The 25,078-nt window shown below is 34.6% G+C and overlaps 3 protein-coding genes across 3 annotated transcripts; 2 read left to right on the top strand and 1 right to left on the bottom strand.

Moving 5' to 3' along the window:
- The first annotated feature begins 2,298 nt into the window (after nucleotides 1-2,298).
- LOC132169290 (uncharacterized) lies at nucleotides 2,299-4,294 on the top strand. The gene is made up of 3 exons (XM_088510763.1): nucleotides 2,299-2,394; nucleotides 2,603-3,228; nucleotides 3,721-4,294. The coding sequence occupies exons 1-3, from the start codon at nucleotides 2,299-2,301 to the stop codon at nucleotides 4,292-4,294; spliced, it is 1,296 nt and encodes a 431-aa protein (XP_088366889.1).
- A 7,610-nt stretch (nucleotides 4,295-11,904) lies between these two features.
- On the top strand, nucleotides 11,905-12,472 carry LOC132190902 (uncharacterized). Its single transcript, XM_088510762.1, has 2 exons — nucleotides 11,905-11,958; nucleotides 12,041-12,472. The coding sequence occupies exons 1-2, from the start codon at nucleotides 11,905-11,907 to the stop codon at nucleotides 12,470-12,472; spliced, it is 486 nt and encodes a 161-aa protein (XP_088366888.1).
- Nucleotides 12,473-21,502: 9,030 nt separating this feature from the next.
- On the bottom strand, nucleotides 21,503-22,862 carry LOC132190514 (protein JINGUBANG). Its single transcript, XM_059605525.2, has one exon. It carries the CDS (start codon nucleotides 22,851-22,853, stop codon nucleotides 21,585-21,587), a length of 1,269 nt encoding a protein of 422 aa, XP_059461508.2. The 5' UTR covers nucleotides 22,854-22,862; the 3' UTR covers nucleotides 21,503-21,584.
- Between the last annotated feature and the right edge of the window lie 2,216 nt (nucleotides 22,863-25,078).

The raw sequence follows: 25,078 nt of genomic DNA, 5'->3' as shown, positions 1-25,078 counted from the left end.
ATATCTCTCTCTCACAGAGTCACACACACATATAGATATAGAAGACCACTATAAATAAGAACCTATCCATACCTTCTCCTCACATGAGACACTACAAGAAAAGGGATTTTTTTTGATGGGTTTACAGTAATCCGCTTTTTGCCACGTCACTAATTTCTGACATAGCAAAAGGTGTCACATTAATAAAGTTTTTATTGACGTGTTGAATTTGCCACATCACAAATTAGTGACGTGGCAAACTACATACGTCAATAAATAGCAACGTGTCAAAGATTGCCACATCGCTAAATTTAAATTTAATTTAAAATTTTTTTAAAAAAATATATTTAAATTATATCCATTAGTGATGTGGTGAATTATGCCACGTCACTCTTGATTGACGTGTCATTTCGACACGTCAACCCGTTATTATTATTTTTTTTTACATGGTCAACCCGTTATTGACGTGCCATTATTTCACACGTCAATAACAGAATTTCAATTATAATTAATTAATTAGTCATATTAATTATATATGTGTTTTAAAAAAATATTAGGTAACAAAATTTAATTGGTATACCCTATATATGTCTATAATTATATCATTGTGCATAGTTTAGGGTTTTTTCTTCTCTCTCTATATATAATGATTGTTTTAATTAGAATTAAATAATTTAGTGTAGAGAAATTAAATTGAATTTTTAGGGCTTTAAATGTCATAAATTTTGGTTTTAAGTGTTGCAAGCTTTACTAAACTCGTAATTAATTTGTACTGAATTTAAGTTATAACTTAAATTCAATACAGACTAATTAATTAGGTTGTTTCTGTAAGAGATATATTCAAACCCATTAAACTTTTTATAAAATTCTTGAAGTTTTTTTTTTTTTTTTTTTTTAAGAAAAATTCTTGAAGTTGATTAAACTATTAATACTTCTTAGTAAGTTATAGGCTTATAATTATAATAAGGTGCTGAATATATAATAATTATATTTGGAAACCCTAAGTCCCCCCCTCTAGAGGTCCTCCACCTCAGGGGAGGAGGGATGTTCGTTGCCTGCATCCCTCGTCCCCTCGACCTCTTCGCTCCGGGTGGTAGTATTTTACTTGATGTCCCTAGTCCCGGTGCCCACTCTCTTCCCCCTCCCCGCCTCTCCTTTCCCCCTCTACTTTTTCTCCATTTTTTGCCTATGGTCTTGCCATTCCCCCAACTGCTTTCTTCCCTGCCATCTCCATCTGTAGCATTCCCTGCTTGGGTTGAAACGGGTTAGGTGTTGGATCGGCTTGCCTTCGACCGATCCTCCGTCCTCCACCTGGCTCCCCCGACGCTTGCCCACCTCCTTGCTTCCCGGTTCCGCCATGCCCATCCCACCTTTTGCAAGAGTTCTGTCAATTCAGCTGGGCTTGTTTCTGTCTTTGATGTTTTATGTTCTATTGTGCTTGTGTTCTCTCTTGGTGGGTACTGCTTTTGGGGGTTTTCACTCAAACTCTCCCCCTCCCTGTTTGTTTGTGTGTGCTGCCGATCTCCTCCGTGCCCGCTTCACCGCTCATCGCTCGCTGTCGGGTCTTTTCATGCGCCCCTCCCGCACCAAGCTTTTTGTGCCACCTTCCGTGGCGATTTCTGGCCAGCTCGCAATTGGCCTCCTTCGGCTGCCGTGACCCACTTTGTGTGTTTTTCGCGTTTATTTCCCTATATTGTTTTTTTTCTGTAATTTCTTTTCCTGCATTTGTTTTACTGTTAACTTTATTTCCCTGTATGGTTTTTTCTTTTTGCTTATAATAAGGCTCTCTCCTTCTGCTTTGTTGCGCTCGGTTGCTGCCCGTTATTACTGATCCAAACCCTTGGGTTGTGGATGTGAACTTTATCCTGGCCTTCGGGTCGAGGAGGATGAGTATCGGGTTGGGGGCTTTGCTCTCAAGGCCGAGGAATAAGTATCGGTTTGGGGGTTTTGCTCTCAAGGCCGAGGAATAAGCGCTACCTATGCATTAGATGGTGTCTGTTTGATGCAGATCTGATTTTTAAACTTGATGATTAGTCATAGGTTAGTGGATGCTGTGTTATGGTTGATTTGGTCTGTTGTTGATGACTGTATCTTTAGCTTTGGCTATGATTTACTTCAGAGCTTTTTGCTCTGTTTGTAAGAGTTTTAGGCTCACGACTTTTATCAATGAATGAGTATGATATGTTTCACAAAAATAATAATAAGGTGCTAAATTAATTATGCAATGCTTTCACAATTCGAAAACTTGATATTGATATATCAATAAGGTCCCGGAACAATAGCAAACTATTGTTGACATTTATGGACGTGGAGGTGAAAATGGCGTTGGAACAAATGGACCCAATGAAGGCGTCGGGCCTGGATGGATTCACAGCTGAGTTCTACCAACAAAATTGGGAAACTGTGGGTGTGGAGGTATGTGAAGCTATATTAAATTCTTTGAACTCCTGTAAATTGAATGGATCGGTCAATTCCACCCATATTGTGTTGATTCCCAAAACAAAAAGCCCATCTCATGTTTCTGAATCTCGACCCATAAGTTTGCGTAATGTTTACTACAAACTGATATCAAAGTACATGGGAATTAAAAAAAGTTCTCCCCAATATTATATCTTGCAATCAGAGTGCATTCATACCGGGTAGGCCCATTTTAGATAATATTCTTGTAGCATACGAGACATTACATACCATGCACTCTCGCATGTGGAGTAAGGTGGGATACATGGGAATTAAACTTGATATGAGTAAGGCATATGACCGGGTTGAATGGAGATTCCTTGAAACAGTAATGAAGAAACTTGGTTTTGATCGAAAATGGATATCTCTTATTATGGAATGTATGTCAACAGTGACGTATGCAGTGGTTGTGAATGGTAATCCGGTAGGGTATATAATACCTTCTCGTGGTATCCATCAAGGAGACCCACTTTCACTTTATCCGTTTCTCTTGTGGGTAGAGGCTCTCAGTTCTACGTTAAACAAAGCTGAAAGTAAGGGGGTTATTACGGGAGTTCCAACATCCAAAAATGGGCCGAGAATCAACCATATTTTCTTAGCAGATGATAGCTTGCTTTTCTGCAAGGCAAATCTGGTGGAATGGCAAAGACTTACTCGAATTCTTGATAAATATGGAGGGGCGTTGGGTCAGAAACTAAATTTGGAGAAGACATCTCTTTTCTTCAGTCAGAACACAAGTGAAGACAGAAGAAAGGAGATATCACAGGAGTCTGGTCTACAAGTTACTCGGAGGTACAACAAATATTTGGGTCTCCCAACCTTTGTGGGAAAGTCTCGAATGCAGTCTTTTAAAAGTATTAAGGACAGAATATGGAGATGTTTGAATAATTGGAAGGTTAAGTTCCTCTCTCACGCACATAAGGAAATCCTTCTAAAAGTCGTAGCCCAAGCCATACCCACATATTGTATGAGTGTATTTAAACTCCCTGGGGCCTTGTGTAACGAAATCAACCAAATGATGCAAAGGTTTTGGTGGGATCACAAGGAGAATCAAGCTAAACTTCATTGGATGAGTTGGGAACGGATGGGGTGGACAAAGAAAAAAGGCGGCTTGGGATTTCGGGACTTGGTGATTTTTAACAAGGCACTTTTAGCAAAGCAAATTTGGCGAGTTATCAAAAATCCAGATTCTTTGATTACTAAAATACTCAAAGCCAAATATCACCCTCATGGCAGTGTCATGGAGGCAAATGTGGGACGTAGACTGTCGTATGCATGGTGAAGCATCATTTCTGCAAAATCAGTTATTGAACATGGGACTCTGTGGAGGATTGGAGATGGAGCCGATGTGCGGGTATGGAGGGATTCATGGATCCCTATGCCATCAACATTCTTGGAGCAATCACCTGTTACTGTCCTTAACCCACATGCAAAAGTGCAGGAGCTCATTGATTCGGACACCAAGGACTGGAATAGTGCTCTCATAAATGAGATCTTTTTGGAGGAGGAAGAGGAGGCAAATACCATTCTCAATATCCTTCTGAGCCCTCTCAGCCCACAGGATAGGAGAGTGTGGCAAGGTACTAAAAACGACGAGTACTCGGTAAGGAGTGCATACCATTTGGAAGTGGAGCTTGTTGGCCTTTCAAGGTGCAGTGGTTCAGTCCCAGCAAAAGACGTAGAAATTTGGCAACATGTCTGGAATCGAAAGGTTCCCAATGTGACTAAGATGTTCTTATGGAGGGCTATCAATAATCTCTTGCCTACTAAGACAAATTTGTACAAAAGAGCGGTGATCAAGGAGAGTCTTTGTCCCATTTGTGGATTGGAAGAGGAGACAATCTCCCATGCCTTATGAGATTGCACAGCTGCAAGGGATGTGTGGGGTGGGAGTTTGAGTCATTTCCAGAAAGCAACTAGAAAAGGTTTGGAGTTTTATAAAATTTTCATGGTAATGGAAGAACAATGTGATAGTAAAGATATGGACACCTTCTTGGTCATAGCAAGACGTATTTGGCTGAGGAGGAATTCGGTGGTCCATGGAAATAATTTTACTCCACCCAACCAGCTGGTGTACGATGCCATTTCAGCTTTGGAGGAATTCTGGAAAGCGAATGAAATTCCACAGGTTTTGGCCAAGGAGCAAGGACAGCACAATACTATGTGTTGGCAGCCACCACCTGAGAATCATATCAAAATTAACTAGGATGCTGGAGTGTCGGAGAAATTCGGACGAATTGGCCTGGGGATAATTGCATGAGACCATCAAGGCAGGGTGATCAAGGAACAGAGCTATACAAAGATGCTAAAAGTAGACCCGGTGATAGCTGAATAATTAGTAGCTCTACATGGAGTCTTTATTGGCCAGGAACTAAGGAATGTTGGACTAATATTCGAGGGTGATGCCAAACAGGTTCTCCAGGCGATAAATACAGATGAGGCGTGTAATAATGCTTATGGTCATATAGTGGAAGGCATACAGATGTTGGCGCAGGATTTCAACAATGCCAGGTTCAATTTTATACCTAGAAAGGGTAATGCTGCAGCACATGGGCTTGCTAAGGAGGCCGTTTTGCATGTCATGAATACAACGTGGAGTAACGAAATACCCCCATGTATCCATGATATTGTAATAAGAGAGGAGCTTATTGCATCTCTTTGATTTGTATCGTTAATTGTGATTTATTGGAATAAGATATCGATTTCTTTCAAAAAAAAAGGTCTCGGAACAATAGTCGTTGAGCCCGAGGGACAAGCAGTCCCGGTTGAGAGAGAAATTTCTCCCTAAATTAATATCCGGTATAGGGGAAAACTTTTATCCCTGCTTAGGGAGAAACTTTTGTCCCGGTGTAGGGAGGGAACGTCCTATATCATAATACCAAGTTTCTTATGAAAAAAAGATAGATAGTAAAATCAAATCTAGACTGTTGAAAAAACTACCTACAACACTTAAACAAAATCCTACTTATTTGGACCTTTCATCTAGGATAGGAATTTAGCTTAAGTGTTGAAATAATTACAACACATGCAAGAGAAAAAAGAAAAAAATAGAAGAGAAAATAAAAAAAATGATATGATGATTTTTTTTCTCTTATATTGTTTAGGAAAATATTATAATAATATAAAAAAAATTTTCTTGACGTGTTACATGTGGCACGTCAGGAAAATATTAAGAATATATTAAATTTTTTTATTTGTTGACGTGCCACATGTAACACATCAAGAAATTATTGACGTGTCACATGTGGCACGTCACTAATAGGTGACGTGCCACATGTGGCCCATCAATAAAGTATTGATGTATCACCTGTGGACACATCAATAAACTCCATCGGGAGGTGCGAGCCAGCTGCCTCCTTTTCTTTTTTTTCTTCTCCCTCTTTCTTTCTCCTCCTGCGCGCAAGTCTATCTTTATTCAACTTTTTCCCTCTTCTTTTATTGTGTCCCCCACTCTCTCTCTCTCTCTCTCTCTCAGATCTCCTCTCTCAATCTCCCTCTTCTCTCTGCACACCCAACCCCCAGCTCCCTCTTCTCTCAGATGGGAAGAAGAAAAAAAAAAGAAGAAGAGAAGATAAGAAGAAAAAGAGAATAGAAGATTTGTTTTTTATTTTTTTGCTGGGTTTGGGATTTTGATTTTTTTATTTGCTGATGAGTTTGGGTTTTTGAAATTTTTCTGGTTGGTTTGATCTGACTTTTCAGGTTGATTTTTTAGTATGCTTGCATTTTTTGCTTCTTTTGCTTCTCTCCGGCACTGCAATCTCACAATCGGTAAAAGAAGACAATTTTTTGCATTTTTCATGTTTGGGCTGTTTGATCTCTGAGAAAATGCTGCAAAGTAAAAGAAGACAATTTGTTAGTTTCATTTTTTCTGTTGATTTAAGTTTAAAGCATGTAAAATTCAAATTTATTAGTTTTAGTTGCAATTTTCCATCCTTAACCGTGGAAAATTATTAAAATGTTTTCTCGGCAACCAAGCACGGCTTTGGGAAATTTCATGAGTAAAAATTCCTGAAAAGAAAAAACTTTTTTAATTAATAATTTTTAAACTTTAGTGACGTGCCGAAATTGTAACATCAAAAACTTTCTTGACGTGGCGATATTGCAACGTCACCTTCTTTTTTGACGTGATACTATATGACACGTCAATAAAAAAGGCGATGTGGCATTATTGCCACGTCAATAAAGTTTTTGACATGGCAGTTTTGACACGTCAAAAATTGGTGACGTGGTAAAAAGTACACGTCAAAAATTATTTTTTGTTGTGCCACTGTTTGCCACGTCACCAATTTCTGATGTGTCAAACATTGGCACGTCAAAAAATCCTCAGTTTTGACACTCCGATTTTTAACCTTCCTTTGACACACATTAATACTAACATGTCACTAAACTTTAGTGACGTGTTAAGAGTCTTGACACGTCAAAAATGGATGGTCAAGAAAAATGCAATTTTTTGTAGTGAGACAATCCTCCAATTTCTGAACTCGTTTGAAAAAACGCTCCCTCCCAATTCCCCTTCAATTTATTCTCCACATCCACTTTTGCTCTTCCATTTCTCAAGGCAACACTAATTTTTCAATTAGGCCTACTCATAAGAGCTAAAATAATCATATTTTAGTCCTTTAATTTACATTTGTTAATCTCTTAGTTTTGTTATTATATGATGTTTTACTTCCTTTTTGTGTTTTCTGTCTTTTTATAGGTTTTTGAAGAAAATGAAGCATTTTTGGAAAGTTTCAAGCTTAAAGGGCAATTTGAAAAAATTCTGCAAGCTTTGGGATCGAGCACAAGCCATTAGGATCGAGCGCATCCGCGCTCGATCGCACAACACCTAGGCTCGAGCACATCAATGCTAGGATCGAGTGCAAGCATGCGCTCGAGCACAAGACCTTGGGATCAAGCGCACTCAAAGTGCCCAGATGTGGGAGAAGCCCTTTTGCACTTCAGATTGGTTTTCAATCCCCTAGTTGAATTAGGAGACTGACCTCCGAGTTTATTAGGTTTTTTAGAGCCTCTAGGGTTTGCCTAAACCTATAAATAGACCTCTATGCCTCACAATTAGACAGACAATTCCAGAGAAGAGAATTTGGAGCTACTTCCAGTAGTTGTTTCCAATTTCTTCTTTTCCTTTTTTTTTTTTTTTCTTTATTTTATTATATCTAGCTAAATACTTTTGTTAGAGGCTAGATTAAAGCCCTAATTATGTCTTTTTAGGATTTCAATTATGTCTTTGTTACAATCATGGTTTGGTTTATTTAAATTGATTAGTTCCTGTTTATTTGAATTCCTCATATGAATGTGCTTAATCGTCATGTGCATGTGTGGGGAAGTGTTGTAATTTTAGGACACAAAACAACGTAGTTTTGGGGAAGGGTAAAATTGGTATAAAACATTCAAAACGACGTAGTTTAATGTTAAAGGGGTCCAAAGTGAGAGAAAACCAAAGTTCAGGGGGCTTAAATGAGAGTTTTGAAAATTCAGGGGGGGTTTTTCAAATCGGCTGGAACTTCAGGGGTTTTTTTTTGAAGTTTCCCCTTAAATAAATAAATTCACTATTTTCATATGCACTTAAGTTTTTGGGATAAGTGGTGATTTAATATAGTATTAGGTTCGAGGTCATGAGTTCAAACCTTGTTTTCGTCATTCACCACATATTTCAATAAATATTTTGTTGGAACTAGTGGCTCATATTCTCTTAAGCATAAAGAGTAATACTGTAATGCTAATAGTTGGCCGAGTAGATGGAGCGAAGTGAATGGAGAGTTGAGACTACTGGCCCATAGGCGTAATTAGGTTTGTAATACTAGTAGTTGGCCGAGTAGACGGACAGTAGTCTCAACTCTCCATTCACTTCGCTCAATCTACTCGGCTAACTATTAGTATTACAGTATTACTCTCTATGCTTAAGAGAATATGAGCCACTAGTTCCAACAAAATATTTATTGAAATATGCGGTGATTAGGTTTGTAATACTAGTAGTTGGCCGAGTAGACGGAGCAGAGTGAATGGAGAGTGGAGACTACTGCCCCCATAGGCGTAATTAAGTTTACGGGGGGACGATTAGGTTATGGGAGTGCGGGGGCAACACTCTCGCGGTACGGTACAGGGTATTTTGGGATTTTCTAAAATACGTCCATACAATTAGGGTTTTCGTATAAGTATGTTATGTTGTAACCTTAAATCATTAATAGTTAAATATAGCCGCACTCTTCTGTGGATGTAGCCACATTGTCAGACCACGTAAATCTGTGTCTCGTTTTTCTCTTGTTGTCTCTCTTTTTGATTTCATATTATTCATTATTGTTGTACAGTACACGGTAACAACATATTTCATGTTAGAATTTTAATTTAAATGATTAAGTCAATCATCTTCTATTAGCTTAACCTTATAAGATAAGTAGTAATCCAATATAGTTGAGGGTGTCGCCTAGTTGTTAGACATTGTGAAAGAGAATAACCATAGTATTCTCTTTTGTTCCTTAGCAACTGGTCTAATTTATTAAGAGTCTTTGTAATTATCACCTAGTTGTAGGGACCACTGTTCGATAGTCCATCTAAACGGGCCTATTATGGAAACTCCCCGTAGTAATTCCCGAGGCTCCCGTTTGATGACCGCTTGAAGGTCGTCCAAACGGCCTGCATCCAGAGGGTTCCCCATACTAAAACCTAAGGCGTCTATTCTCTAGCCATTCGAAGGCCATCCAAACCCCTATATTTATCTTTAAGTTTTGTAGTTGATTTCCAGTTTTACTTTAGGAATCCGAACGGAGGTTTGTCCCGTTCGAACGGCCAGTTATTTTACGTACGTTAATTTTAGTTCTTTAGTGACCGTCCGGACGGAGGTATATTCTAACTGAACGGCCAACATAAAAATCTAAACCGACTTAAGTTCCTTTTACTACTAGGGTTAGGATTTTGAGGCTATAAATACATGTTTATAGCCTCCAGAACTTAGTTTTTGATTATTACTCAGTTTTTATCAATAAGAAGCCTCATAGTAGAGTTTCTTTAATATTTTCTTTCAAACCCTAGATAGACTCTAGTGTTTTGAGAAGATTTCTTAGATTTTTGGTGGACTCAAGATCTAAGTAATACTTATCCCTTCTTCTTTCCGTTTATCTTTTCATCTTTCGACGTCATGCGGCATCGGATTGACAAGAGGATAATAGACAAAAATTACTTTAATTTTTCTCTTTTAAATTTCCACAACCTGCTTTTTTTCTCTCTTTTTTTTATTTAATTTATTTTTTTTTAAAAAAATGAATTTTAATTTTATTTTACTAGGGATATTTTTGTGTAAAGGGATTATTAGTCCCTGCAATAACTTCCCAAGGAGAAGGTGCTTAGAAAAAGCCAAAATGATATTCCCTTGATCACCATTAACGACAAGATGCAGCTGCAACAGAGAAAGAAGGCCTGATTGCTACATCGAAGTTTCCCTTAAAACATCCAGCCAGCTGGTGTGGGCTGTCAATCCTCTTGATCCCTAGAGGAATTCTTCTTGATTTGAGTACAAAGTTTTTTTATAGAGCTTTACAAATAATTTGAATAATTATAAATAAATAAAAAAATCCCATACTTTATTTGAGTGTAATAAAATTATCATTTATCATAAAAAATTTCTATCTTTGTCACTATGACGGTGGCTTAATTGTCAAAATACGCGGTTTCTCCCACCTAATTAAGCATCATGGATTAGATTGAACTCAATTTTATTTTATTTATATTTTTCAATTATTTTTGTAGCCGTAGCATGTGATACGAAAAATAAAGTTGGCAGTTGATGAGCAACTGCAACTAGGCAATGAAGCTAGACTTCAATTCCATGCAAAACGATCTGGAAACTTCTAGAAGCAAACAAATTAACTGAGCAATTGGATAACATCATCATTCTTCAAGTTGAAGGTGATGACACTTTTAGTACTTTAGTTGTAATCTAACTAGAGAAAAAAAAAAAAAAAAAAATCTAACTTATTATACTACATATCCTATTTACCCTCCTCTTCATTTTAGATCTTTGATGATCTATGCTTTACAAATTGAATCTAATCAAATAATGAGAAACATACCTCTCCATAGATGTTGCCTGAAGAAGACGATTTCGGTGACGGGGAGTGGATTACTCTTTCAACTTTACACCTTACAGTGTCAACCGATGGTTGGAGGTGTGCATTATCGCTGAAGGTGAGAACTCTAATCCTCTTTTGTCTTAAATAGATCACTTCCTAACCATGAAAAAAAAAAAAAAATCTAGAAGTATTTGTGTCCTAGCTATTATAACCAATATGTACCTATTAGGCTATGTAATACTCACATTAATGTTGCATACGTATTGGTCCGTAGACCTTTAAGTTCATAGATCGATTTCTTCAACCTTTTATCCAAACATCCATTCAAAAATGATGTTTTTAGGGGAATTTTATTGGTAGGTATTTTCTTAGTTCTAAATAGATATTATTTTTTTAAAAAAAAGATGATAAGTGTTCTCATAGTCTTAAGTGTATATTATTTTTTAAACACCAGGTGAGAGAAATTAGGGTCAATTTTTCTTTTTGATTTTTTTTTTAAAACATAATATCTACATGGAATGAAGAGAACACTTAGCATTCTCATTTTCTAAAAAAAAAAAATAGCACTTATTTCTTTTACCTGATTTTTAAAAAATAATATCAACTTAAAATCAAGAGAACACCTGACATTTTTCTTTTTTATATTTATTTGGTGTACATCTAAATCTATCAACGCCATAATGATTCAGCCGACACAGGAGAAAATTTCTCTTTATAATGAATGTCCCGTGTCTGGCCTGCTTTATATTGCTCGACATTGCCTTTAGAATCATGCTTTGTCTTAAAGACCTACTTAGTCTTTTTTCCAAAGACCAAGAAAAAACTCTAGGGATATTTTGGTCCTATTAATTATAACCATATAAGGCCAGTGTAAAACCCATATTGTTTCATACGAATGGTAATGGGACATCAACAGAGTCAAAAATCTACCACCCTAGCTATATTATATATCCACTTCCAAAAATAAAAAATAAATAAGTCTATGTCATGCATGTATTGTTGTAGCAAGCACAATCAAGTTCCTAACACATCTCGTGAATCCTCACGAGCGGCAAAAAATATTAATATTCCACCCCTTTAACATTTATTGCCGTCCTTTTTGAAAATATATGCATGATCTTTCGCCCATATCTTTTGTCTTTTATCATCACCATCATCACTGTTGCAAATTGTAGTGGGGAAGCCCTAGCTCGTCCCCTAGTTCCTAGTGGTACTGCAATTTGCACATTAATGGAAAAGCAACTCTCATCCGTAAAATTTCAGATATTCTAGTCTGTAAAGTGCAAGCCTATGACACGTACCTAGCTCAACTTTTAGTGTTGATTTTATCTCTCCAGAGATTCAATCTTCTCTGTATAAATTTATACTTCTTCTTTGAAGACTTAACCTTCTTTAGAAAGACATGACACCAAAATCCGAGACTAAAACACAAGAATCCAATCATTTTTCCATCATGGTATTGTTGTTTTCAACTGTTCCATTGCTTCTTTCTCTTGTCATATATTTTGTTAGAGCCTCATATTTCTCTCTCTCTACAGATCAATGAGCACATGCTGAGAAAGGTGGTCTTCGACATATCAGTGGAAATAGAGAAATATAAGAAGGAATTGGAAAACATTAATGTTGTGGTGGAAGCTGAATGCGAATGCTGTGGGCTGAAAGAGGAGTGCACCCCGGCATACATCGGACAAGTTGAAGAAAGTTATTCGGGAAACTGGGTTTGTGGTCTTTGTTGTGAAGCTGTGAAAGAAAGAATAGCTCGAGCTCCAAAAGTAGCCATGGGAGAAGCAGTTGGGTCTCACAGGGAATTTTGCCAGAAATTCAACGCTACAACTAGACTCAACCCGAAGCTTTCATTGACATGCATGATGAGGGATATTGCAAAAAGAAGTTGTGAGAATAGGGAATCCAACAACTCTTCAATAACAAAACTTGCTCGAAGCACTAGCTGTTTCCCAGATATCAACTAAGAATTAATTCATGCATGTTGAGTTCTAAGGATCACTTTATATATATATATATATATATATATATATATAACGGAGGCAGAAATTAGTATGAATAGGAGCCGAGGGCCAAAAACATTTATTAGTGGGTAGGGCCAATAGGGAAAAAAAAATTACCTTATAAATTTTTATTTGTTTTTTTCTGGTGAATTGAAGGGGGCATGGCCTATATCGGCCCTCCCATTCTTCCGTACCTGTTTATATGCAATCACTATAGCTAGACCCAAACCCATATTTATTTTGATTGCCCCAAAAATAAAAATGTAAGAATTATGCAATATAAATTAAAAAAAGGTAAGTAATGTGGCTCCCGCACGCCGATCCAGTCTTTATATCATTTTAGTTTGGATAAATTATATTGCAATATTATAACAAATTTAAAATGATGCAATTAGGCAGTGTTTGTAAACCTCCTCCCCTCCCCTCAATACTATTCACTTCATTTTTTCAAAAAAATTAACATCAAAACATTTTCACTTTTTATATTCCACAATTCACTTTTTATATTACATAATTTACTTTTTACTATTATTCAAATAAAAAAAATCATTACAAAAAAAAAAAAAAAACTTTTTCACTTTTCTATACCAATCATTATTCTTTTCTTTTTTTTTTCTTTCACAAAAGGCAAAGTGTACGTATTTTTTTCACAAATATTTTTGGCATGGTGACACGTACATAACTTTCAATTAGATCACAGATTCAAACCCTTATATCGTCTTACCAAAATCTTTAAAAAAAAAAAAATGTTGACTAGCAAATTAAAGAAGATGATGAGGGCAGATTCTATAATCCAATTTGTCCAATCATGTTACTTTGGTAAGAATTGTAAGCAATTCTATTTTTCCATTTTGATTTTGACACAGGCTACAGCAAAAGCGAATGACAAGAAAAAAACATGGCTCTCTCTTAAGAAGAAAAATAAAGAAGAAATATCTCCTTTTTATTAAAAGAAAGAAAAAAAAAAAAAAAGTTAACTCAATAAGAAGCTTATTAGGGGTGGGTATCAATTTGGTTGGTTGCCCCTACCGACAAACTGTAGAAGTCAATTAAGTCAATTAATTAACCAACTTCATACCAACAATGAATAGTTTCGACTTTTACGGTTAATCGGTTAGTCAGTTAATAAATTTAAGGAAAATGGAAGTGAATATTGGAATACTAATATAAGAACCCTAATTGCTAAAAGTTTACGATATCCAAAATTAAAATTGACAATTCTAAATTAGAGCTCCACATGCACGTGAACCCTTTCGGAACATGGTATTTGCAAAGGCTTGCTGGATATGCTGTTGAGAATATTTCCAATGTTTAAGAGCATCTTCAACAGAAGTAGGCAAAATAGTTATTGAAAAATACAAATTTTTACTTTACCTACTCATTTTTTTATTACACTCCAATAGATTCTTTATTTTTTTTTAAATATTATTTTGTGTGGGAGAGAGTATGAAAGAAAGAGGAGAAGAGACAGAGAGAGTAAAAGGAAGAAAGGGAGAAAATAAACAAAGTTTATAGTGTAAATAGTGAATATGCTAATCAACCTATAGCCTACTTAGATTTTACTATTCATACTAGAAAGAAAAACTACAAAATAGCTATTCTGCTGGAGAAGAAAAAAAATGCTAAAAGTAGTCAAATTTAATTATTATAAAGGATTTACATATTCTGTTATAACTTTTCCAGCAAGAGTTTTCATTTTATCTACTAGTTTTTCACTACACACTCTAACAAGAACATCTATTTTAACTATTTACTTGAATTAAATATTATTTTGCAGTATTATTTTATTAGTTTTTTATAATTTCTTTGTTTTTCCCATAAAAAGAGAGAATGAGAGAGAAAAGATTAAAAAAATAGAAAGAAATATAAAATATAATAAAATATTACTTACAAGTTGCTATTTTAACTTGTAAATATGAAAGTTTACTGTAGCAGTAATAGGAAGACCTTTTATTTTACAATATCTGTTGGAGCAAGAAAAATTAATAAAATAATTAAATTTAACTAAAAAACTAGTTTAAAAACATTGAAAATATGAAAAGCTTGGAACTCAAGAAAGGGAAGAATTGAAAGAAAGAAGGATGTGCTTCCTTTTAGTTTCGTGTGGGTTCTCTCCACCGAAGTGGCTCCAAGTCATTCTCCAATTGGGTAGTAGATGGGTTGGGCATGCCGCGTGTCGTTCAGTTGCTATCCCTGATGTGGCGTGCCACGGAGACGTTGTCCGAAAGCATGCAAGGCGTTGCCGAATGTTACACCTCGAAATGGGGAGTTGATGAAAGTACGGGACGGATCTTACACTACGCAGTCTACGCGCGTCTCTTCGGTTCCTTGGGATGGTAGGTGGATTGGGTTTTTGGGCTAGTGTTACCATGTTCGATGGGTCTCCACCCAAGTCTCCCGTGGGCTCTAGGCCCAAGCCCGGCTTGGCAGATCACCGGTTCATTTGACTCTAAAGGGACCGGCAACGAATAAATTGGGAGCTCATCAGCTAGCTCTTGTATACAAAATGTACAAAATTTAAAACACAATTATTTTGGGCACACTGGCACGTACATAACTTTCAATTAGACCAAATATATCGTCTTACCAAAATCTTTTTTTTTTTTTTTTTTTTTTTGATAAATATAAAATTAGCCATTGTGGTTAGCATAAATTACAAATCACTACATATGGTATAAAAAATAATTTATAGGTTCCTGTATTAGCCTAAATTACAAATCACTCAATTCAATATAAAAAATAATTTATAAGTCCCCAAAGTATGCCAAAATAACAGTTTACTCATTTAAAATCAATTTCCGTTAAGTAACATAACAAAATCTGTCACTTTGTCAATAAAAACACGATATGTATTATTATTAATTTCTGACTTTAAAAAATGACAATTAGAAATTTTCACATCATTTTACGACGCCGGTTAAGATTATACATCAGCCTTCACTTCACGTCATATGGCTATAGTAAATTAACCTAATCTCTTATATTCCAAAAATTTTACCCTGTGCGTAGTCCTCCCTCGTTTTCATCTTCGTCAACCACTTCACAAAATGTGACTGTCAAATTCTGGCACAATGCTTCGAAATCGTGGCAAGGAAGATAAAAATAAGAGAGACTTATGCACGTAGAAAAATTTTGGGAATAAAAGAGATTATGTTAATTTACTATACTAGTATGACGTGACAAAGTAACGGATTCTATTAAGTTACTTAACGGAAATTGATTTTAGGGAGTAGACTGTTATTTTGACATACCCTGAGGACTTAAAAATTATTTTTTATATCATATGGAATGATTTATAATTTAGGCCAACTACATGAACCTATAAATTATTTGTTATACTACAGAGAGTAATTTGTAATTTATGCTAACCACATAAACCAATTTTACATTTATCCCAAAAAAAAAAAATGATAACCAGCAATTTAGAGATGATAATAAGGGCTGATTCTATAATCCAATTTATCGAATCATATTTCTTTGGTAAGAATTGTATCCAATTCAATTTTTCCATTTTGATCAAAAGCCAATGACAAGAAAAAAAAAAAAAAAAAAAAAAAAAAAAAAAAGCTCTCTGTTAATTCCCGAGACACTAGAGCATTTTCAATGGAGGAGCTAAATTTTAAGTAAAATACCTCCTTAAAACTCACTTTATCTAGTTTAATTAATAAATTTTTAAAGGCTTCTTACATCCGATTAGCTATATTTTTATCTATATCATTTAAATATCATTTAAATATTTTTTTTATTAAAAATTGTGAAAGAATATTCTCATAATGATCCCTTGAAAAGTGAGAAAAGTTTTGGGAAAAAGAGAAAATATGTGAGAGAAGCAATAAAAAATAAAATGGCTCACTTGAAAAGTAATACTACATGTAGCTTTTTTTTTTTTTTTGTTAATCCAATGTGAAGGGGGGTTTACAAATCTGATTAGTCATTTTAGATAAAAGTATCATTTGGTCCTCCATTGAGAATGCTCTTAAGAAAAATAAAGAAGAAATATCCCTTTTATTAAAAAAGAAAAAAGAAAAAAGAAGTTAACTCAATAACAAGCTTATTACGGGTGTGTATCGGTTCGGTCAGTATCAGTGAGGGTATTTTCACCTACCAAACCAAAGAAGTCGGTTAAGTCAATTAATTAACCAACTTCATATTAATAATGAATAGTTTCGACATCTTTGATTAATCGGTTAGTTAGTTAATAAATGGCCAGTTATAAGTTTTTATGTTAAGATTTATCAATTTCGTTGTAATTACATAATCAATAAAGCATATGTTTATAAATGAAAAGAAAAAGTATATCCATGAAACACGGAACAAATGAACAACCACAAATCAGTTGGACAAAATAATAAAGAAATCTAATAAATAAAATTCAAATTTCACTTGACACGATGAAAAAAAAAGTCTCTACCACTTACCGAGCCAAACTAATCTTGAAACAATATTTTTGTTTCATCTATTGACCGTCAAAAGTAGATTAAAGCTTATGATCTCAATAATGAAATAAGATTCAATATAAGCTTTTATATATGCTACATATTCTAGTTTAGGTAGAAATCCTGAAGTTAAAATAAATAAATAATAATAAACTAAAAATTTTTAGTAAAGCCCTAAAAAAAATGACAGAAATTTTCTCCAAATCAGTGTGGAGAAAATATCCTTCAACCCATTTCAAATAGTGTCAAGTATCTATAAAAATTTAAAACTTTAGTCTAAGTAAGTAAACTGTTATTAATGACTTTAAGAATTTAATGTGTTTATAGATACTTGACACTATTTTAAAGGAACATGATCATTTTCCGTCTATTTTGAACTGGAGAATATCCAATTAATGGTGAGGATCTCTTTAGAGGCTATAAATGAGACACATGTTTATTGAAAAATAAAATAAAATAAATAATATATATTTTTTAAAAAATAATTAAAAAAGAAAATAATAAATTTTTTTAAAAAAAAAACTAAAGGGTGGCCGGCCACCCCAATTGAGGCTAGGGGTGGTTGAAGCCCTTGGGGGTGACCGAGCCACCCCCAAGGGCCAAATAAATAAATAAATAAAAAAAAGATGATTTGACCTTGGGGTGGCTTGATTTTTGATTTGGCACTTGGGGGTGGATTGGCCATCCCCAAGCGCCAAATCAAAAAATTAAAAAATTAAAAAATTAAAAAAAAAAAAATGATTTGGCTCATGGGGTGGCCTGATTTTTGATTTGGCCCTTGGGGGTGGCTGATCTATAGACCGACCTTTGGAGGTGGATCGACTACCCCCAAGGGCCAAAAAAAAAAAAAAATGATTTGGCCCTTGAGGTTGGCTACTGCCACCTCCAATGGGGTGGCCGGCCACCCCTTAGTTTTTTTAAATTTTAAATTATTATTTTTAAAATAGACATATATTATTTTATTATTATTATTTTTTATTAATGGGACATGTGTTTCATTTATGGCTTTAAGATCTCTCTAAAAAAATCTTGACCATTAACTAGATATTCTCTAATCCAAAATGAACTGGAGAAAATCATATTACTATTTTAAATGAGTTAAAGAATATTTCTTGCACACTAATTTGAAAGAAATTTGTGTTAAAAAATATAGTAGTTGTAAAGTTACTATGAAAACCCCAATAAATAAAAACACGCGAATAAAGAACAAGAAAAAGAAAGATCCATCTGGCCATGCCACATCACCAATTAAGTTGCTCTATCTGAATATCTTCTCCATCTGCTTCTTGTTTATCGTTACCTTTTGCTTAGCATTTGCCGGGTTAAAAGAACCATCACAATTGGGCTTGCTGCCTTGTGGACTGGCGCTGGACCAGAGCCGATTCATAGCAAAGCCTTATCCGATTCCTACTTTTATATATATATATATATATATATATAAGCAGGAAATTTAATTTAATGACCTTGAAGTGGAATTAGGATACTAAGAATATTTAATTAGTTATAGTAAAAATATATTTTTGTCTACTAAAAAAAATAAAAAATAAATAAAAATACCCTTAAAATATTAGAGAAAATTACAGTTTACCCCCCTAAAGTTGACTGCGTTTTTTAATTCAAACACCAAAGTTTCAATTTTTGCAATCCAATCCCCCAAAAGTTCCAAATTTTTGTAATTTGACCAATTGTATCCAAAACTTCTCATATTGCCTCAAATTTTTATTTTTTTTATTTTCATAAAAAATTTTTAATTTTTTTTTTGAGGGGGTCGTAGCCACCCTTTGCCCATCTGGCCATTTTTGCACCTCCAAATTTGTTTTTTTTTTTTTTTTTACATAAAAAAATAAAAATAAAAATAAAAATCAGGGGCAATATGGAAATTTTGGGATAATATTAATCGAATTAAAAAAAAAAAATTGGAACTTTGTGGGGGTGAATTGCAAAAATTGAAACTTTGATGTTCGAATTAAAAAATGCTATCAACTTTAAGGGGATAAACTGTAATTTTTTCAAAATACTACCAATAAAATATTTTTTATTTCATTTAAAATAAAAAGGATCTTTGTCCCGTGATTTTTAAAGGACTGAATAGTTGAAACAGAAAGCTTCAATTAGGATGTATAGTTGAAATAGAAAGCCAACGCCTACTTTATAAAGGTAGTCCTGGGTCTACTCTTTCTTTTGGGTGTAATAATTATCAATGGTCCCAATCCCCCAATCCCCAAAAAACTTTCATCATCTAATTAACCAAAGTAAGTCTCCCTGCAAAATCAAATTTGAAAAAAAAAAAAAAGGTCTCCCTGAAAATTCTAACGTACCATGTGAATTGCACACGTGCAATAGGGTTTGAAAGCAGCGAATATGGACCTCCTTTCCGAAAGGTGCATCATGTGAATTTTCTGTTTTTTCATTTTTTTTCATTGGATAATTGTTCTCCAATTCAAATCCTGGCCCACCATGAAAATCACTTTTCTCAACCTAGGGGTTGTACTCCTAGACTTAGGTGTTGTAATTTCAAATTTTTCTTAAATAAACTTGAGTTAATGATATCATTGATCAACTAAGCATACAACTTGTCGAATTGTGTACTCCAAGACTTAGCTGTTTATCCACGTCCACTTTTGCATTTTTAGCATCCACAAAATGTCGCGGCTAAAAATCAAGTTTCTTATAGTGAACTTATATGTTGTGATTAAATTTTGTCATGTTTTTCTTGAACGCCTAAGCAGTAGCGGAGCCAAGATTATCTTATTGTAGGGGCGGGATGTGAGGCTAATATTTAATTAATATCAAATAATATTATATTATACTATAATCTACCAAAAACCAATATAAATTATTTCGTGATTTCAAAGTTTCAAACAATTTGAAAGAAACATTGCATGTCCAATTAATTACTTTTAATATTTAATTATCTAGTAATGGTATGTAATTATTTTTGAGTTATTTTATTTAACGTTTAGAAAACATATTCACGTTAATTGATATAAGTCCACTTTTTATTAAATTGTATTTTTCTTATTTGTAATCGTAAGAGTGGCTGTATAAGTGCATTAGGTAGAGGAGATTTTTTATTTTTTATTTATTATTATTATTATTATTATTTAAAGCGTGGGAGCGTAGATTTTGAACCAATTAAAGTGGCTGAAATTAACCAAAAAAAAGAATGAAATGCCAAAAATTTATTGTCCATGTGGTAGGCTGAAAAAAGAAGAAAGAAAGTGGGTCTCTCATGTTCCAGAGAAAAAAAAAATAGAGATATGTTAGAATCTAATAAAAACTTTATATTTTGCTCATAAAAGTTCATGTGGTAAGGTGCCACATCATCTTTTTTTTGTTTTATCTTTTTCTCTCAACAAAAATATGATGTGGTATCTGGCCACATAGACTTTTATAGACAAAATATGGAGTTTATATTAGATTTTAGCATTTCTCAAAATATATATGAAACTTTTGAGAGAAAGAAAGTTCCAGAGAGGAGAAATAAACTGTTCTGAAAAAGATGGAGAAAAAGAGGGGGAGGGCTGGAGGAGAGAGATGGAAGAGAGAAGCTGAGCGAGAGAAGAAGATGAAGAAGAAAAAAGGAGAAAGAGGTAGGGGCAAGAAAAAAGGAGGAGGGAGATCAGTAGGGGCAAGAGAAGAAGAAAACGAAAGGAAGAGAAAGGGTAGGCATAAGAAAACTTAAAACACTATAGCTTAGAAATTTTTTTCAGGCTTTTAGCAGCTGCGCGCCTATATCCACCACTGCGCTCAAGGTCTTAGAGATTGTTTTTAATTCTACTACGTAAAGTAAACTTTTTAATATTTATTTTTACGCAATATATTGGTCCCATAACAAGACATATGACTAAGATCTTATGTGTGATAACCCAATTACTCGAACTAAATTCATATACAATGCAACTTAAGACCCTTTACATGTATGTGACAAGATAATATACAATCACAAATATACATGTAAACGTTAATATATATGCCATGTTAGGATATACAAAAAAATATTATATATTTTCTGTATATTCTATAATTATGTTGATATCAAATATTTTCTATTTATGGGTTAGTTGTAATCAAATCAAGAGAATTTGATTACTATACTTGTATTTAGACATTACCTTATAAATAGGGACCTTTGTATTGTAGACATATGAAGTTAATGAGCACAATGTAACCCTTAAGAGTATTTCGAGTGGTGGACGTCGGTGTCTAACACCGAACTACCCGTAAGTTATTTGTTTTCTTCCTCTCTCTTGCTTCCGCTCATATTTCCACATAAACATTATTTCAACATGCCAAATATTTAATAATAAAACAGGGAATGAAAAATATTATAACAAAAAATCATTCAACCAATATAATTGATAAAACACCAGTCCCAATTAACAGCACCAATTTCAAACTCATGTAAAAAGGAAGAAAAAAATCATAGAATTGCTGGAATTACCTAGCTAGCTTTCATTTTTTCATGGCCTCCAAGAAAATTTCTTTATTCTCCCTAATATTATTTATGGACATATATGAATATGTAAATTATAGCAGAGACATGGCAAGATTTAAACACACGCAGCATATATTAAAAATCCAAATAGCATTACTCGATTATATATATTAAAGAGAAAAGAAGTGAAAAACATTTGTGATTAGTCATGATCAACTTGAAGCTTCTTCTCTACCCACGAGGGAGACAACACAGGGCTCATCCTGCAATCGCTTTGGTCCAAATAATCAAAGCTGCTGCGTTTTTCATCAGGCAAAACCTTAACCCTCCAAATCTTAAAAGTCTGGTCCAAACTTGCGCTGTACACTAAAAACCCCATCACAACCTTTTCCATCTCCAAAGAAACAGCCAAGCATCTCACAGGCCCTCTATGTCCATCCAACACCGCCAAACATTCATGGAAACAACTCCCCTCCTCTCTCCTCCAAACCCTAATCGTCGAGTCCTCCGACCCACTAAATATCAGCTTCTCAATAGCCACAAGGCAAAGAACAGCAAATCGATGGCCTTGCAAGAATCCTCCATGGTTAAATCTGTAGCACATTTTCTCTCTCTCCCAGAAGTTAATGCTGCCGTCTGAGGAGCCTGAGTAGAGAAAGCAAGTGTTGAAGGAGGAACTCAAGGCTAATGTGTAAACTGGGCATGGCTGGAATTTGAGAGTCATCGTGAGGGTGTGAGAGTTTTCTCTGTATACCCTTCTCCATATTTTAACCGACCCATCAGACGAGCATGTGAAAACGCAACCATCATCTTGGCTAACCAATATTGCATTTACATTATCTGCATGTGCAATAAAGGAGTCAACGCATATTTTATCCGAAATCCGCCAAACTTTGACTGTTTTGTCGTGGGAGCCTGTGTATAATAGCCCTTCTGCGTGGTAATAAGCAATGCAGGAAATACAATCCTTGTGTTTGTGGGTTTTTGTCCTTTTTGGGAACAAAAGAAATGAGCTTCTTTTGGGAAGGGAGGAGACCTTGTTGCACCGAAAGCTATCTGATTCTGACGCCGTGAAATTCCAAACTCGGATTTTGTGATCTTTATGCGTAGTAAATAGCATGTTAGAATAGGCAAAAATGGCCCGGACCTCGCCGGAATTGGCCTTGAGACACCCCCGCTCGATGCCGTCAGGTTGCCGCCACGCACGAATTCGGTTACTGTCGGAGCCGGTGAAGACTAGTCCCTTGGAAAGAGCGATGGAATATATGTTGCCCTCGTGGCGGTGGAGAGAGGCTATGCAGTGATAAAGCAGAGAGGGAGAGGGGGTTTGAAGAGGGGAGAGTGTCCATGGTGATTCTGGGCTTTCGTCTTCCATGGATACGTGAGAGGGTGAAGGTGATGGTACTATTGCATGTCTCTCTTCATCCATAAAACTGAAAAGAGATCTCCTTCTTCCATGGTAGAATTCCATGAGCAAGAGAGAGAGTGAGGTGGGTGTACGTTTACAATGATTTTGGGGGTGTAAATATAAAGATTGGTTGGATGGCGTAATTATGAACTCATTCAAGGGCTTGAATTTCGTAGGAGTGGTCTCTCCGGCAACATTAAAGGACACAAAACAATGAACCGGTTGGCATTAATTTGAACTTTATTGACAAGTCATGCTTCTGGTTGTGCTTATTAAGAACGTAGAAGTCTAGAAGATCTGATGATCAACACAATCAATTCATTCCCGAGAGAGCAATACGATGAACAACGTGGAAGATCTCAAAAGAATCACTTCATTTTTGAGGTGGCTAGTTTGTTTGGTTCCTCCGTAACCATTTTAAAATAAAAGGAAAAAATATAAAAAAAAACTCTACAAAGTAACAGCCATTTTCAGTAGAACCTTACAATGTTCAAAAGTTACTAAAGTAGTCTATCAAACTACTAAAATGTATCAAAAATGTCACTTATTTTTTTATGTTCCTATAATACCCCTATTCTTTTAAAAAATAAAATAATAAAATAATTATATATAAAAAAAAACATTAAAAAAAAAAACCAATAGGCTAATATATATATATATATATAAAATTAATCACTATCGTTGGCCTAAATTATAAATCGCTTTATGTCGTATGAAAGTAAAATCAAAGCTTCCTGAGATATTCCAAAACAACAATTTTGTCCCTTGAGTCAAATTCTGTTAAAAATATGACAAATTTTGTCAAATGTGACGTTAACGCTAATAAAAATAATGACATGTGTCATTCTTATATATATAATAGAGAATATTAGATAGGAAAATGATAAAGGCATAACTTAAACCTAACTTTGGCTCAACTTTCCTCTCAAGTTTTTAGAAAAAAAACTACATGTGGAGGAGAGAGAGAGCCTTAAGCTAGAGAGAGAAAAAAATTGTTTCCAAATGTTGTTTCCCAAGACTTCGGTAAGCTAGACATCCCAAGACTTCCTTTCCAAAAGTTGTTTCCAAATGATGTGTCACTATCCCATAAGTTGGTGACACATTTCCCAAAATAATAAATCTCATGAGATGGTGACACATCATTTGAGAACTAACTTTTGAAAGGAAAATTTAGGATGTGTAGCACTCCTCTATATATTAAACTAAAAAAAAAAAAAAAAAGCCCCACCTTTCCTTTTTTTTTTAAATTAAATTTATAGTTTTTAATTTCATTAATTTTTATTTTAGTTTTTAAAAGAATAAGAGTATTATTGGAATATAAAAAATATATGTAGCATTTTTTACACACTTTGGTAGTTTGATGGGCTACGTACTTTAGTACATGGAGAAACTCTTTCAAAAAGGGTCGTTAGTTTGGGACGTTTTTTTTTTTTTTTTTTTTTTTGATGTTTTTCCCAAAATTAAAATTAGAGTTCTGGACACTCTCAAGAACTCACTCTAGATCATCTTTGATCATTCTTTTAGATCCTCAAAAGGATAAGAATTTGTTTTATTGTGTACGTGGTTTCAAAAGTATGGTGGTTGTAATATTCATTCCCATGTGGGGCGTCCCTGTAACCATTAGTATGGTGGATCTCATCATTTACAAGGTATGTTTGCCATTTAATTCAGCAATAAATAATGTTAGGTAGGGCCTATACAAAACTTTGATCATCTAATTAACCAAACCTAGCTACTCTCCCTGCAAAATCTAACGTACCATGTGAATTTTCTGTTTTTTATTGGATAATTGTTCTCCAATTCAAATCGTGGCCCACCATGAAAATTGACTTTTTTTATTGAAGATGTCATGTAAATATGTGGGCAAGTAGAAATGACATGTAAAGTTCTCATTAGTTTCTGAGGTATGTTATGTAATTGTAAGCAAATAAATAGATCAAGGAAATGATCTATATATGTTTTACAGGAATATACACTCTATGGAGTATTGTTGCAATGAGAAAAGTTTTAAATTTTACGGCTGCTCAGACTTTTAATTTGTACGGGTATTATATTAATTTTCATTGTTAAGTGCAGTTTGTAGCACTTTCAATCGCTAATATAAGACGAGTAATTGTATTCATTATTCTCCTCACATCTCTTCAAAGTTTATGTGGCATGGTTCTATTTACCAAAAAATCAATCTCAACAAATGATTCAAATGCAATACATAGGTTTTAGAGGATGCATGGGAGAAGGATAGGGTGGTGACTCTAGAATTAATCAATGGGAGCATTACAACGGGCCGA

The sequence above is a fragment of the Corylus avellana genome, chromosome 9 (genome assembly GCF_965113065.1).
Source record: "Corylus avellana chromosome 9, dhCorAvel1.hap1.2, whole genome shotgun sequence".
Taxonomy (NCBI): Eukaryota; Viridiplantae; Streptophyta; class Magnoliopsida; order Fagales; family Betulaceae; genus Corylus; species Corylus avellana.
Note: the sequence above shows the minus strand (reverse complement) of the source record. Positions and strands in the feature narration are given on the sequence as shown.